The following is a 13,540-nucleotide window of genomic DNA, read 5'->3' on the forward strand; positions in this document are numbered from 1 at the left end:
ATGTTTAAGCAAATCTAAAAGGCGTATCTAACTCACAGCAAAGGCAAAGGTCAAAGAAATAAAGAAGATAACTACGTGAGCAATAATACATTCAGAAAGTAGCTTCAAATTTTAAAAATGAAATTATAGAGACAAAAAAACAGAAGAAATAAAAAATAAAAAGAAAAGAAAAAGAATCCAGGTGTGGTGGTGTGTGCCTTTAATACCAGTATTTGGAATGCAGGGGAATTCTCTGTGAGTTCTGAGCCAACCAGGGCTTTAGAGTGGTGCCCTGAATCAAACAAATAAACAATTAAAAAACTGAACGACTAAATAAGTATATAGATTTACTTCAAAATGATCAAACAATTCAAAAGTAGAAAAGAATCCCAAATATGTATGTGTCTTAAACAAACTTCAAATTACATGAAGCTAAAACTACCAGACAAGTCAACATTCATAGCTAAAACATCTCTGTAACGGAGCTTAGAATATTAATGTGGATGATACAGCGAACCAACTCAATCTAAGACTTGCTTGTGGAAAGCCGCTCAGTTACTGTAGAGCACAGTCACCAAGACAGGTTAAGGGCTTCCCAAAACCAAGCATCTGTAGTTAGGTTTTTACTGTGCGAACACCAAGGCCAAAGCAACTTAGAGAGGAATGGTTTATCGCAGCTTATATTCTCAGGTCACAGTCCGTTACCAAAGAAAGCTGGGCGACAACTCAAGGCAGGACCTGATGCAGAGGCTATGGATGGAGGGTAGTGCTTACCCCTTGTTCTTTGTGGCTTACTCTATCTGCATTCTAATAGCAGCCAGGCCCACTACCATGGCAGCACTGCCTGCAGTAACTGCACCCTCCCACATCACTAGAGAATACACTTCCCTACAAGCCAATTTTTGGGGGCATTTTCTCAACTGAAGTTCCCTCTTCCCAGCTGACTCTAGCTTGTGTCAGGTTGACATAAAAACAGCCAGCCAAAGATTAAGATTCCACAGAGTGTGCTCTCGGACTTGTAAGGAAGTAAATTAGAAATAAACAATGATAAAACATTTAGACAAACTCCAAATATCTAGACATTAAATTAATTAAAACTATCTGTATATAAAAGAAGAAAATTACAAAGGATATTAGGAAACATTTGTACTTAATGACAGTGATGAAAACACGTATCAAAATGTTTCAAATTCAAATAATGAGAAGCAGAAATTTTAGCTTTAACTGCTTGTGTTAATTTAAGAACATGAAAATCTACAAATAATAATCTGAGCTTCTATCTTAGGAAATTAGAACAACAATTAAACCCAAAGTAAAAAAAATTAAAAGACTTCACAAAAACATTAAACTTTGTTCTTCAAAATAAACCCATTAAAAAATTAAAAGATGCCACAGAATGATAAAAAAAATCCTTGCAATACATATAGCTAAGAGACGATTTGTATCTGGCAAGTCACTGAAAAGCATATAAATTCAGGAAGGCCAACAACACAGTTTAAGAACAGGCAAAACATTTGACCAGACAATTCACAAAGGAGGGCACATGAAGGACAAAGACACACATGAAACATGTTCTACACCACGGTAAGCAGGAAACAGAAACCTGCTGGGCACAGTGGCCACACGCCTTTAATCTCAGTGCTCAGGAGGCAGAGGAAGGTGGATCTCCGAGTTCAAGACCAACCTGGACTACAAAATAAGTTCCTGGGCAACCAAGGCTGTTATACAGAGAAACCCTGTATCAAATTAAAAAAAAAAGAAGAAGAAAAAGAAGAAAAAAAGAAGAAAAAGGAAAAAGGAAAGAAAAAAGAAACACAAACTAGAGTGTGCACTCTGCCCCAAAAAGGAAAGATTAAAAGGAAAAAAATGTACTGTTTATAAGATATACATATAAAGACACAAAAAAAGACTGAAAACGAGAGACTGCAAAGAACAACACTCTTGTACAACCCAAAAGAATATGGGAGGAAGAGCGAGGAGATGAAAACAAAAATAAAGAAAAAGGCAGACATTAGGCAAGAAGCATTACCAGGGATAAAGGATAATTTTCTTCAAAAATAGATTTTAAAGCATTATTTTTGATTGTGTGTGTGTGAGTGTTCTGTCTGTCTGTCTGTCTGTCTGTCTGTGTAGAGGTGTGTGCACATGAGTGCAGATGCCCACAGATGCCACAAAGGGGTAACTGAGTGCCTCAAGCTGAAGTCACAGGTGCCTGTGAGCCACTGGCATGGGTGCTAGGAGTGGACTGGACTCAGAGTAGCAAGCCTTATTAACCACTGAGCCACCCACCCAGCCCCAAGTTATATTCTTATACTGATATATTAAAAAAGAATCAATCTACCAGGAAGATAGCTCATTATAAGCTATGCAAAGAAATAGTTGACTGAACTAAAAAGAGATAAAGAAAACTCTATAATCATAATAAAAGACTACAAAGCTCTGTAAATAACTAGAAAGGGAAAGAAAAAGGTGAACAATGATAAATAATAAAACAGCTTAATAGTAATAATCTCTACAATAAAAGAGTTGAAACAACCAAATCAACAAACTTGACCAAATAATCATCCACAAAACAATGTGTCTACACGGGCAGAAGCTCTGCCAAGGACACCCCACTGAGACAGAAAATAAGATAGCTCCAAAGATGCTTCTTACTCAGTGTGCTCTCTATTCAGAATGTGAACTGGAAGTAAAAAAAAAAAAAAAAAAAAAAAAAAAAAAAAAAAAAAAACATGGCAATCAGAAATCACAAGAGATCCAAAAACTAGGCAATAATCCCTTAAATAATCCATGAGCTAAAAAGAAATCACAGAAAAAACAATAATGTGTTTTCAAACTAAACAAAAATTAAACAGCCTGTCAACACTTGACAGGTAAACACATAGCCTTGCATACAAACAGTCCCCATCAGCCTGGCATACAGACAGTCCCCAACACCTTGTCATACAGACAGTCCCTAACACCCTTGCAAACAGACAGTCCCCATCAGCCTGGCACACAGACAGTCCCTATCAGCCTGACATACAGACAGTCCCCAACACCCTGGCACACAGACAGTCCCCATCAGCCTGACATACAGACAGTCCCCAACACCCTGGCATACAGACAGTCCCCAACACCCTTGCAAACAGACAGTCCCCAACACGCTGGCATACAGACAGTCCCCAACACCCTGGCACACAGACAGTCCCCATCAGCCTGACATACAGACAGTCCCCAACACCCTGGCATACAGACAGTCCCCAACACCCTTGCAAACAGACAGTCCCCAACACGCTGGCATACAGACAGTTCCCAACACGCTGGCATATAGACAGTCCCCACTCCATAAGGATTCACCTTGAAATCTGCCAGCTTCATAAAGGTGAGAATGAGAAGAGCATTCAAGAGAAACAATCCCTGAAAATCTAAATTTCAGGCCACTGTCTCCTACAGACACACACATAATATATAACTAACACACTAGCAAACCAATTCTAAACATTTATTATAGAATACTAAAACTGATTTTTAAAAATAGGCCTATTTTCAAAAGCAAAAGGTTAGTTTAACTTAAAAAAAATCAATGTAGCCAATCCACATTAACAAATTGAAGAAGAAAAAAACATAACCACTCCAATAAATTCAATAAATTAAGTGACAAGCTACAATATTCTTTCATAATGAAAACCATTTCCCAAACCATGAGGAACTGAAGGCAGACCCCTCGACCTGACGGACGGCCCCTGTGGTGAAGTGACTGAGGAAAGCCCGACCAGCTGGGCGTTTGCACACTGTGTAAGGAGGTTTGACTGGTGCAGCCTTGATGGAGAACAGGAGTCACTGGGGCTTTAAGGCTGAAAGCCTGGAGGCACTTCCAGTTGGCTCTCTCCACTTCCTGCTCTACTTGAGATCTAAGCTGTTGGCTTCCTGCTCCTGTTGCCACACCTACCGCTCACTGCCATCCTTCCCTGCCAAATTGGGTCTTACCCCTCTGCAACCAGAAGCTCAAATAAACACTCCCTTCTATAGGCTACCTTGGTCATGGGGTTTTACCTCAGCAACAGAAACATAGCTAATACAACTTCTAAGAAAGCTTACAAGAATCATGAGAATGGATGTAAAAAATCAGACATTTCCTTCTAGAATCAGGGAAAATCAAAGTTGCCCACTATCAGCTTGAGCTGACATCTGGATGTTACACTAATAATAAGATTAGGAAGGAAGGGAGGATGGGGAGAGGGGGGAGGCAGACCGGTAGGTGGTTTGTTGATAGAGACAAAGTCAGTTATGTAAGTCAATTATATTTCTATCGGCAAGAAATTTATTTTAAATGAGTATATCTTAATATCAAACACTTAATAAATCAGACAAAATATGTGCCATCCCTATATACAAAACCAAGTTTAAAGCATTATTAAGAATAATTAAACAACAGCTAAGTAAATGACAAATGCATCATTCTTAAATGGAAAAATTCAGTGTGTTAGATACTGGTCAATTAGCCCATCATATGCCCAGGCAAATTTTTATGGAGATATAATTTAATGATATCATTATAAAATGTATACAAGCATGCAAAGATCCAAGAACATCAAGTCCACACTACAGAACCCCACTAAAGGGACTGTTTACCAGGGATGAATGACTAGTTACAAGGGAGCAAATCTCCAAAAAGGCAATTAACTCTTACGACAAAAATAACAGTTTTTGTCTGTCCAGCCATTCCAGGCGGAGTGTCATGTAGCTCAGGCTAGCCTTGCACTTCTGCTCCTCCTGCCTCCACCTCAAGGCACTAGAATCACAGGTGTTACATCAGCATGCCCCCAGACCTACCTTTCAATAATTGGGGCTGAGGATGTTAGCTGTCCATGGAGAAAACAGAACTACCTTGATCACTTCTTCGTGTGACAGAAAAGAGCTAATATAATAAAATTTCTTAGAATTCAGACAGAATCAACTTACTAAGGTAAACTAAAGTTTCTGAACCAGAGCACAAAATGCACAGAGGGTGAACCTTGTGAGACCAGCGCGCTCAGACTAGGAGCCCACACACCGGCTTTGGGCCTTACTCAATAACCTCTTAACGCACAGAGTCTGATAACACTTGCCTGATCCTTCTTACTTAACGTGCCAAGAGACACTTTTACTTTTGTAAATATGTAGTATCATTTTCAGAGTCAAATCCATTAAGATTCACAATGATTTATAATTTATAAGTTAAATTATAGTGACTTTTAATAATTAATAACTACTGGAAACTCAACAAGGGGCCAAATAACATTGTAACTTAATACATAAACTGTATAGTTCATACTCATTTAAAAATGTTCTGCTCACAATGATAACTCAGCTATCACAGGTGATTAAAATAGTAATTAGGGGTGAAGGCTCCTGCCCAGGAGAGAAATAACACAAAACCTGAGAGGACCAAAAGCCCCCCTGGAGCTTGCAGGGAGCCAGCTGCTACACTGACCCAGCTTGTTCTCCATGACACAGCTCCGTAGTAGACGCTCTCACGGTCTTATTTTCTCAACCCCCCATCAGGTCACAGCGACAAGGGACGTAGAACAGAGGCAGCACTGGCCTTCCAGAAGACACACATAACAATAAGGGCCTAAGGTATTATACATTCATATGTTTTTGAAGTTTTAATTTGCATACTCCGTATCTATAACCAAAATTTCATGCATGCAAAAAATGCTTTCTAATAAAAATTAAAACTTTTAATACATCCTGCCAATTGCAGTCACATATGAAGAAGAGAGCTGAATATTTTCAGTTACTCATTTATTCCTTTAAGAGATACAACCTTCAAGTATTATAGATTTATGGAAAGTACTATGGTGAGGATGAGGGCTAGGTCACCCCTAAGGGTCCGTTGTGACTAAAGGCATTTCCCCAATGAGCTGCTCCTGGAAGGTGACACACCCTTCAAAGGGGAGCCAAATAACAGACCGCGTATGACACTGAGGGTGTGCCCTTGAAAAGGGACTGTACCACCCTGATTGTCATCTCTTTTTCTCTTCTCTGGTTCTAGATGTAACCCACTTGCTTCTGCACATGATCCTGCCATAATGTGACATCGTCTGTGCTCACCAGAACTGAACCAAAGTGGGCATGTAACACACCCCTGAAACTTCATAACTGTGGGCTCAGCAAACCTTTTACTATACTTGAGCTGCAGAATTTTGTTATAATACTATAAAGACGCACAGTGCATGACTTAATGTTTGGCCTGTGCTTGCGCCACACGTCAAGACAGCACACATTTTGGTCAGCTGTGCGAGGGACACTGTGTTTTCTGCTGCCGATCACCTTACCTTAGCAGCAAGCTGCAGCCCAATCTTGTCAGCCTCAGCCTCCAGGGTTCTACTGTACGGTCTATCAAACACATACTGAGAAGTAGAACAAAAAAACTGCATTAAGCGGATTTATTTTATGATCAAAGGAATTATAAAAAAATGAATGTTAAATTAATTTCACAGAAAATCTAGTATGAAATGTCTGTCCTCTAAGATTGAAAATGTAAATGAGGCCATTGTTTCTTCCATTAGACCCCACTTTAAACAGGAAAATAAGGAAGCTAGGGATGCGCCTGTCCGGACAGCCTCTGCTGCCAACAGCTGATTTCACTTCCACCGTAAAATCTCTACTGCTGAGGAGAACGTACTGGGACAGACTTAACAGGGCCAAGGAACATGAACCTCACAGTTCTAGAAAAACAAATACAGGTATATGAGAGCCAATAACACTAGCAGAAAACATCAGCGAGAAAATTAACCACAGAGGAGAGCCCCATCTGTGATTAATTATCTTCATTTCTTTTTCTAAATATTGATTAGTTAGGAAAATAAAATTTTCTTCTGACTTAATTTAAAAAAAAAAAAAACACGAACAGTTACCGTAACTTTAATTTTCCTAATTACTTGTATCTATGAGAATGTTTTCCAATTAACTTCTAATTTGCAGTAAGCACTAAAACTTTGTAGGAACTGGATCAAGAAGCAGGACTTTTGATAAAGGACCTATTAATCCAGGGAGCAACTTTTCAAACACAGCAACATGCTTGTGACAGATCCAAGCAACCAAGCCTCTGCTCACAGTATGTGAGCGTGGCCTAGGACTTCCTTCCCTCTCAGCTACAGGTGTTAAGCTGGAGAACTGCAAGGCAGGGGTCAGCTCTCAGTGCACAAGCCAAGTGTGCACCACTGAGTGTACCAACCCAATGCAGCAACTGCTTCAGCAGAAGAACTCATAGGGCAACACGCAAAATGGAGCTAGTAACAATAACTAGCTCCTCGATTTGCACAGAAGATTACATGGACCAATAATAAAGTCAATCATCCCTATTAACAGAGTTCTTACTTTGTGCCAGATACTACACAAAACCATTGAAAGTAGTGGCTCTCAAGTGTGATTTGTTTGCTTATTTATTTGTTTGTTTGTTTGTTTATTAACTCTTGGAAACATTATAAATGTTTGGAGTTACAAGGTCATGATGTTGTTACCTAAGTAGTCTCACATACATGAACTAAAGCAATCCTCCTGCCTTAGCTCTTCACAGTAGCTGGGACTATAGGATCATGCCACCATACCGGTTCAGTGGCATTTTTTAAATTATTATTTTTATATTCATTTTATTTTACGTGTTTTAAATGTTTTGCCTTCATGTATGTATACCATGTGTAAGCCTGGTGCATATGGCTGCCAAGAGGTCATCTAGTCTCCTGATTACAGATGGTTGTGAGCCACCATATGAGTTCTGGAAGCCAAGTGAACCCAGATCCTTTACAAGAATAACAAGACTCTTAACCATCTGAGCCATCAAGACACTGTGGAAAACAAGAACCATGGACGCCTATTGAAACGAGGCTGTATATGCTAGAAAACCCACAATAGCAGGACAAGCCCCACAGCAATAAAAATCCAGACCAAAACATCAGTAGTTAGGAGTTAACAGAGCCCTAGTGTATCATTCAGTCACCACGGTAAATAAGTGAGTGGCCAGAAATGTGGGATTTCCCGCTCTGCAGTGCATCACTGCCAGCGTTCACAGTGAGCGGGGCACAGAAGAGAAAAACATCTACGGACAACAGAGTCATTGAGAGGCCTCAATTTAGGAGAAAAGAATCCATACCAAAGGCATCCCTGATCTCAGTTTAACTATTAAGTTGAAAAATTACGCCTAAGAGGCAGGGCTTCATTGACAGCCCAGCAGGCCACTGACAGAAGAAAGTTCCAAACATGACATGCCATCATCTGAACCTAACTGTTCTTTCTTCTTCAATTTGAGAACCACTGTTTCAATCTGGTCTGGTTTCAATAGTTGTGAGGATGACAAGACAGATCCTCAGTAACGCAGCACTCTGAACAATGAGGGACTTAGTCACGAGATTACTATTGTCAGCACTAAAGCACCTAAAACTTCCCTCCGCCTGATGGAGAATGATATGAAGCCACAGCCAGTTCCATGCTCATTAAAACTTCGGGCTTCTTGAAAGAGCACTCTGGAGGAAGGACGCCACTGCCACAGAGATAAGGGAAGGGCCAGTGACTAGGTTTTCTCTCTACAATATCAACACCTATGAAAAAAATCCACAGTAGCTCTTTTAATCAATCCTTATATATCACTGAACAGATGTAGAATTACTTAATTAAATGCTACATAGGAATAGCACCTAAAAATGAAAATCAGGCACTAAAATTCCATATCTGACTCCAGGACAGATTTTAACACAGTTCTGATAGACACTGCTTTCCGTGGGTACTGTTGCATGCTCACCACGGGTCATCTTAGGCTTACCTCCTGCAGCTTTGATTGTATCCACTGGCCCAGAAGTGCCAAGCTGTCTCGTGGACAGACAGCCCAAATCATTGTGAGAAAAATCATACCAAGGAAATCCAGTAAGTGAACCAAGCTAGCCTTTTCTGCCTGAGAATAATAAAACGATGAAAACCACTTAATAAATTAGTATTTAGTAAATGGAAACAGTACACATTTATACACTCTAGCCATCACTTAATCATACTAAATAATTATGTGTGTTCAACTGGTCAACATGAACAAAGATCTAATTTTCTAAAATTATTTTATTATACTTAGTTTTTAGTTGTGTGTATGTGTGTGTGTGTGTGTGTGTGTGTGTGTGTGTGTGTGTGTGTGTATAGGGCATGGGTATGCCATAGTACAATAGACAAGGTGCTCTGATATAATGCTTTGTACACTGTAAAGATTTGTCACTTGTATTGGTTTTAATAAAACACTGATAGACCAGTAGCCAGGCAGAAAGTAAAGGTGGGGTGACCAGACTAGGAGAATTCTGGGAAGTGAAAAGGCTCAGTCTGCAGTGGACACCCAGACACAGAGGAAGCAAGAAGAGAAGGCCTTACTGATAAAAGGTACTAACCCACATGGCAAAACATAGATAAGAACTATAGGTTAATTTAAGCTGTAAGAGCTCATTAATAATAAGCCTGAGCTAATATGCCAAACAGTTTATGTATTAATATAAGTCTCTGTGTGTTTCTTTGGGACTGAACGATTCTGCTGTAGGACGAGAAAGGACAGAAACTTCTGCTTATAACAAGGAGGTCAGAAGACAACTTGTAGGGTTCAGTTCTCTCCTTTCATACGTGGGACCTGGGACCTAACTCAAGCCATTGGGCTTCAGCCAAGAGTTTTTACTTGTCAAGTCACCTCACCAGTCAAAGAATTTCTCCCTTCATATCCATGCTGTCTCCTGGTATGTCCCCTTTTCTTTGCTTATACACCTGTGAGTCACTTATGCCTTTAACATTTTACCACTTTTGCTGAGCTAATTATTCATCATCAGAGACAGTAACAATTAATAAAGTAGTTTCTTACATTAACCAGCACAATGATTCCTCTGGTATGATAAACCCCATTTTATAGATAATGGAATGGAAATGGAGATTTTATGATTGCTCCAATTCACATAGCTATTAGTAAAAGGACCAAAAAATCCCAGGCTGATGCTGTTTTGGTTTCTAACATAGACACTATACTCTACACATCAAATAAAAGCGTTTATCACACTAATATTGTTACATAAAGCCTAAATATATATAATAGTAAAAGTTAAATGCACAGGCTTATTCACCAGTTACTAGTGCGTGTTAACTCACTACCAGGCTGACTTTCTACTAGTCACTCCCTGAATGGACACACATGGCTGAAAACTAAAATCGGACTATGACCTTCACAATATAATCTCTCCTCACAAAACAATTATACAACAGTCGCTAGTTGTAAAACAGTTATTGACGGGGCTGGAGAGATGGCTCAGAGGTTAAGAGCATTGCCTGCTCTTCCAAAGGACCTGAGTTCAATTCCCAGCAACCACACGGTGGCTCACAACCATCTGTAATGGGGTCTGGTGCCCTCTTCTGGCCTGCAGGCATACACACAGACAGAATATTGTATACATAATAAATAAATAAATATTTAAAAAAACAGCTATTGAATTCTACTATGAAAGACTGAAGTCAATATGATAGTGTTTATAAAGAGAACACCCTTGTTATAGAGTATTAAAGAGTATAACTGTTATTAGTCTTAAAAAATAGAAACATTTTTAAAACTGCATATTTATAGAAAAAGAAGACAGCATAAAAGTCAGGTTTAATCAAAATTAAGACTTCCAAAAGAGAAAATGTTGTGTTAATAAGGGACCTTTGTCAAAGAAATGGTAACTTTTTTCCATCATGGCTGTTCCCTGCCTCTTCTGTTTCATCTGACTGCCATCCTTTACTGGTGGTGGTATCCCCACACTGACAGGCACTGACTGGGATGCCACATCAGCTGAATGGTACCATCTTTTAAAGCTACAACAGCCGCATCTTTAAAACAACCTTAAACAACATGTAGATACAAGTCGGCAGCCCCTGCTTACACTGCTGGGTGCTATTCTGGGTCAGATGGGGTCAGTAAAGTCATTTCTTCCCTTGTAAAACCATTAAAGATTTCTGCTTAAAGATTTCCAAATTCTCTGTGTTGTCCAAGAAACACAGTCCAAAGTTCAGTGTCACAGACAGACATAATCAGAGACACAGACACAGATTCAAACATACACACACAGATACAGGCAACAGGGACAAATAGATCACACACATACACACAACAGACAGATAGAAGACACAGGAAGAGAAGTGGAGAAATCAAATTTGAGCCTACACTTTGTCAAACTACCCCAAGAGAAAGTTTCTGTCTCATTCATTAATGCATCACTGATATATTAAGACATCATTATTTGAGAGATGTTGGAATACACTATAATGATACTATTTCTATTGCTTATATTTATTCTTGTAAATATTTAAAGAATATTTTCCTGTAGCTCAAAAGAAATCATGAATTCTTCAAAAGAGAGCAACTTTGGTCCAGCTCGCCTAATTATTCCACTAAAGAATAGGTAGAATTTTAAATGATTTTGGGAAAGATTAAAAAACATTATAATTTCCATTTGAAGTTAAAAATATTTGCACTTACGATTTAGCATATTGTAATCCTCTCACAAACATTAACTGTGTGTTCCAATTAGAAAACAAAAATATATTTATCTCTATTTATATGTGCAAAAGATCCATTCACATTTTTAATAAATAGCAATCAAAAATGAGTACAAAAAATATGTTTTGTGTGTTATTAAAGACCTATGTGACCACTGTTAGTCTTTTTAAATGTTAGTTTCTTAACATATAAACCAGGGATGATAGATACATACTCGTAAGTTATTAAAGCTCTGAGTGAGAAAGAACATATTAGATGAAGCTCAGTAAACTATTCCAGCGAGGTGTCACTACTGCTCCACATTCATGTCATATTGCGTATCATTTAGACATTTTCCAACAATATTCCAAGCCATCTTTTGAAAATGAGTAAGAATAAAACTGATTTACCACTTAAATAGTAGTATCACTTTCCAACAATTAATTTTCTGACTAGATATAAGTATGTTAATAATTATGAAAGTTTAAATTTTAATGTGAAATAATTAGAGGTTGAGACTAATTACTTTTTAGCAAAAGAGACAGGTGATAAAAACAGTATTTAAGAGAAACACTAATTATTCGGTATTACACACTAAAGACTGTAAAAGTCTCAAAATAGGCTAATCACTTTTTTTCAGGTACAGAATAAGACGAGTACATTCCATCATTAAAAGAAAAAAAAAATCCTGAAATGATTGGGTTCTTTAAAGGCTACAACTTGGTAATATCAAAGCAACATTCAACAGCTGCACATCATTCGGGTACTTACTGCATGCCCCAGGACTGCGTGTGCAATCTCATGGCCCAGAAGGAAGGAGAGCTGGTGAGTGTCAGTTACACTACCCAAAAGCCCGGTGAAAACAAACACTTGCCCGTTCTGCACATAAGAAGAATAATATAAGCAATTAGCCCACAGTAAAACTTAAAGACATGAAAGCCAGAAACAAAAAATGTATTTTAAAGTATTTACTTACAGGAAGAACAAAGGCATTCACATCTGGGGAATCAACCACATGAATCACCCAGTTGATCTCAGAGATCCCTGGGACATCCTGATTGCACTGAGTCAGATGATACACCACTTCTTTAACAGTCAGGTAGCGGGGGTCTCTCTCAGGCAACATAGCGTCTTTAAATTCTTCCATCCACTAGAAGATTTTTTCAAAAAGTATTGTTTAAGAGTTTTTGCAATACAAAATGCTTATTCTGCTTCATGAAAAGGGCTTCATTTGACTAGTGTTGGGCATTTTAATTTTGAATTGTGCAAAAATTTACATATATTAAATGCTCACATTTCTGAAATTTGAATTATTCATATAAAGGCAGTATAGTGTCTCACAAGGGAATAAATTATAAGATTTTTTCATATAATATAATTCAATTCAAATTTTATTCTTCTTTTCTATTAATCTATATGCAAGCAAAATGTTTAGATATTTCTACCTTCCTAAGAATTCCAGGAAACAAAACTGCCTAGATACTAAAGGATTCACATAAAAAACTTCATATGTAGCTCAGTTGGCAGAGTGGTCACTCTAATGACGTATGCAAAGCCTGAGCTCGCGCCTTAGCACAGCATAAACCCAGTGTGGACACACAGCCTTGTACTCTGAACACTGGAGAGGTAGAACCAGGAGAGTTAGAAGGTCATCCATTGTCTACTGCAGAGGAAGTTCAAGGCCAGCCAGTGGGGGGGGGGGGGGGAGAAAAAGAGAGAGAGAGAGAGACAGAATGTCAAAGAAAATTAATTACTTTCATAATCCACTAAATGGAAGAACACCAGATTCATAATATAGACTCAGGCTTTTACAAAGAGAGACAATATCTCACAGATTGTAAAGTATTTGATCCACACTGAAGGAAAGAAAATCACTGAGATCTTAAAACTAATGGGCAAATCATATTCTCTATGTGATGTTGATTAAAAAGCATAGCCATCTTATATAGGAGAACATTTTTTTCTGAAGCTTTTTTCTAAGAGATTCTGTCATATATACTGAGAAAATTAAGACTATTCTACAAATATTTAATATCCATAAAATGTATAGCTTAATATATAAATCAAGTT

The 13,540-nt window shown here is 38.3% G+C and overlaps 1 protein-coding gene across 3 annotated transcripts in view; it reads right to left on the minus strand.

The window, feature by feature from the left end:
- Positions 1 to 13,540, minus strand: part of Oma1 (OMA1 zinc metallopeptidase) — a 66,499-nt gene that overhangs the window by 39,696 nt on the left and 13,263 nt on the right. For all 3 annotated transcript variants that reach the window (XM_085686338.2, XM_087904775.1, XM_085686337.2), the window contains exons 4-7: positions 12,447 to 12,620; positions 12,242 to 12,349; positions 8,765 to 8,893; positions 6,282 to 6,356 (exon numbers count right to left, since the gene is read on the minus strand). In XM_085686338.2, the coding sequence (XP_085542464.2) occupies positions 6,282 to 6,356; positions 8,765 to 8,893; positions 12,242 to 12,349; positions 12,447 to 12,620 (486 nt within the window). The remainder of the gene's footprint in view (positions 1 to 6,281; positions 6,357 to 8,764; positions 8,894 to 12,241; positions 12,350 to 12,446; positions 12,621 to 13,540) is intronic.

The sequence above is a fragment of the Myodes glareolus genome, chromosome 3, assembly GCF_982192425.1.
Source record: "Myodes glareolus chromosome 3, mMyoGla1.1, whole genome shotgun sequence".
In the NCBI taxonomy this organism is placed as follows: Eukaryota; Metazoa; Chordata; class Mammalia; order Rodentia; family Cricetidae; genus Myodes; species Myodes glareolus.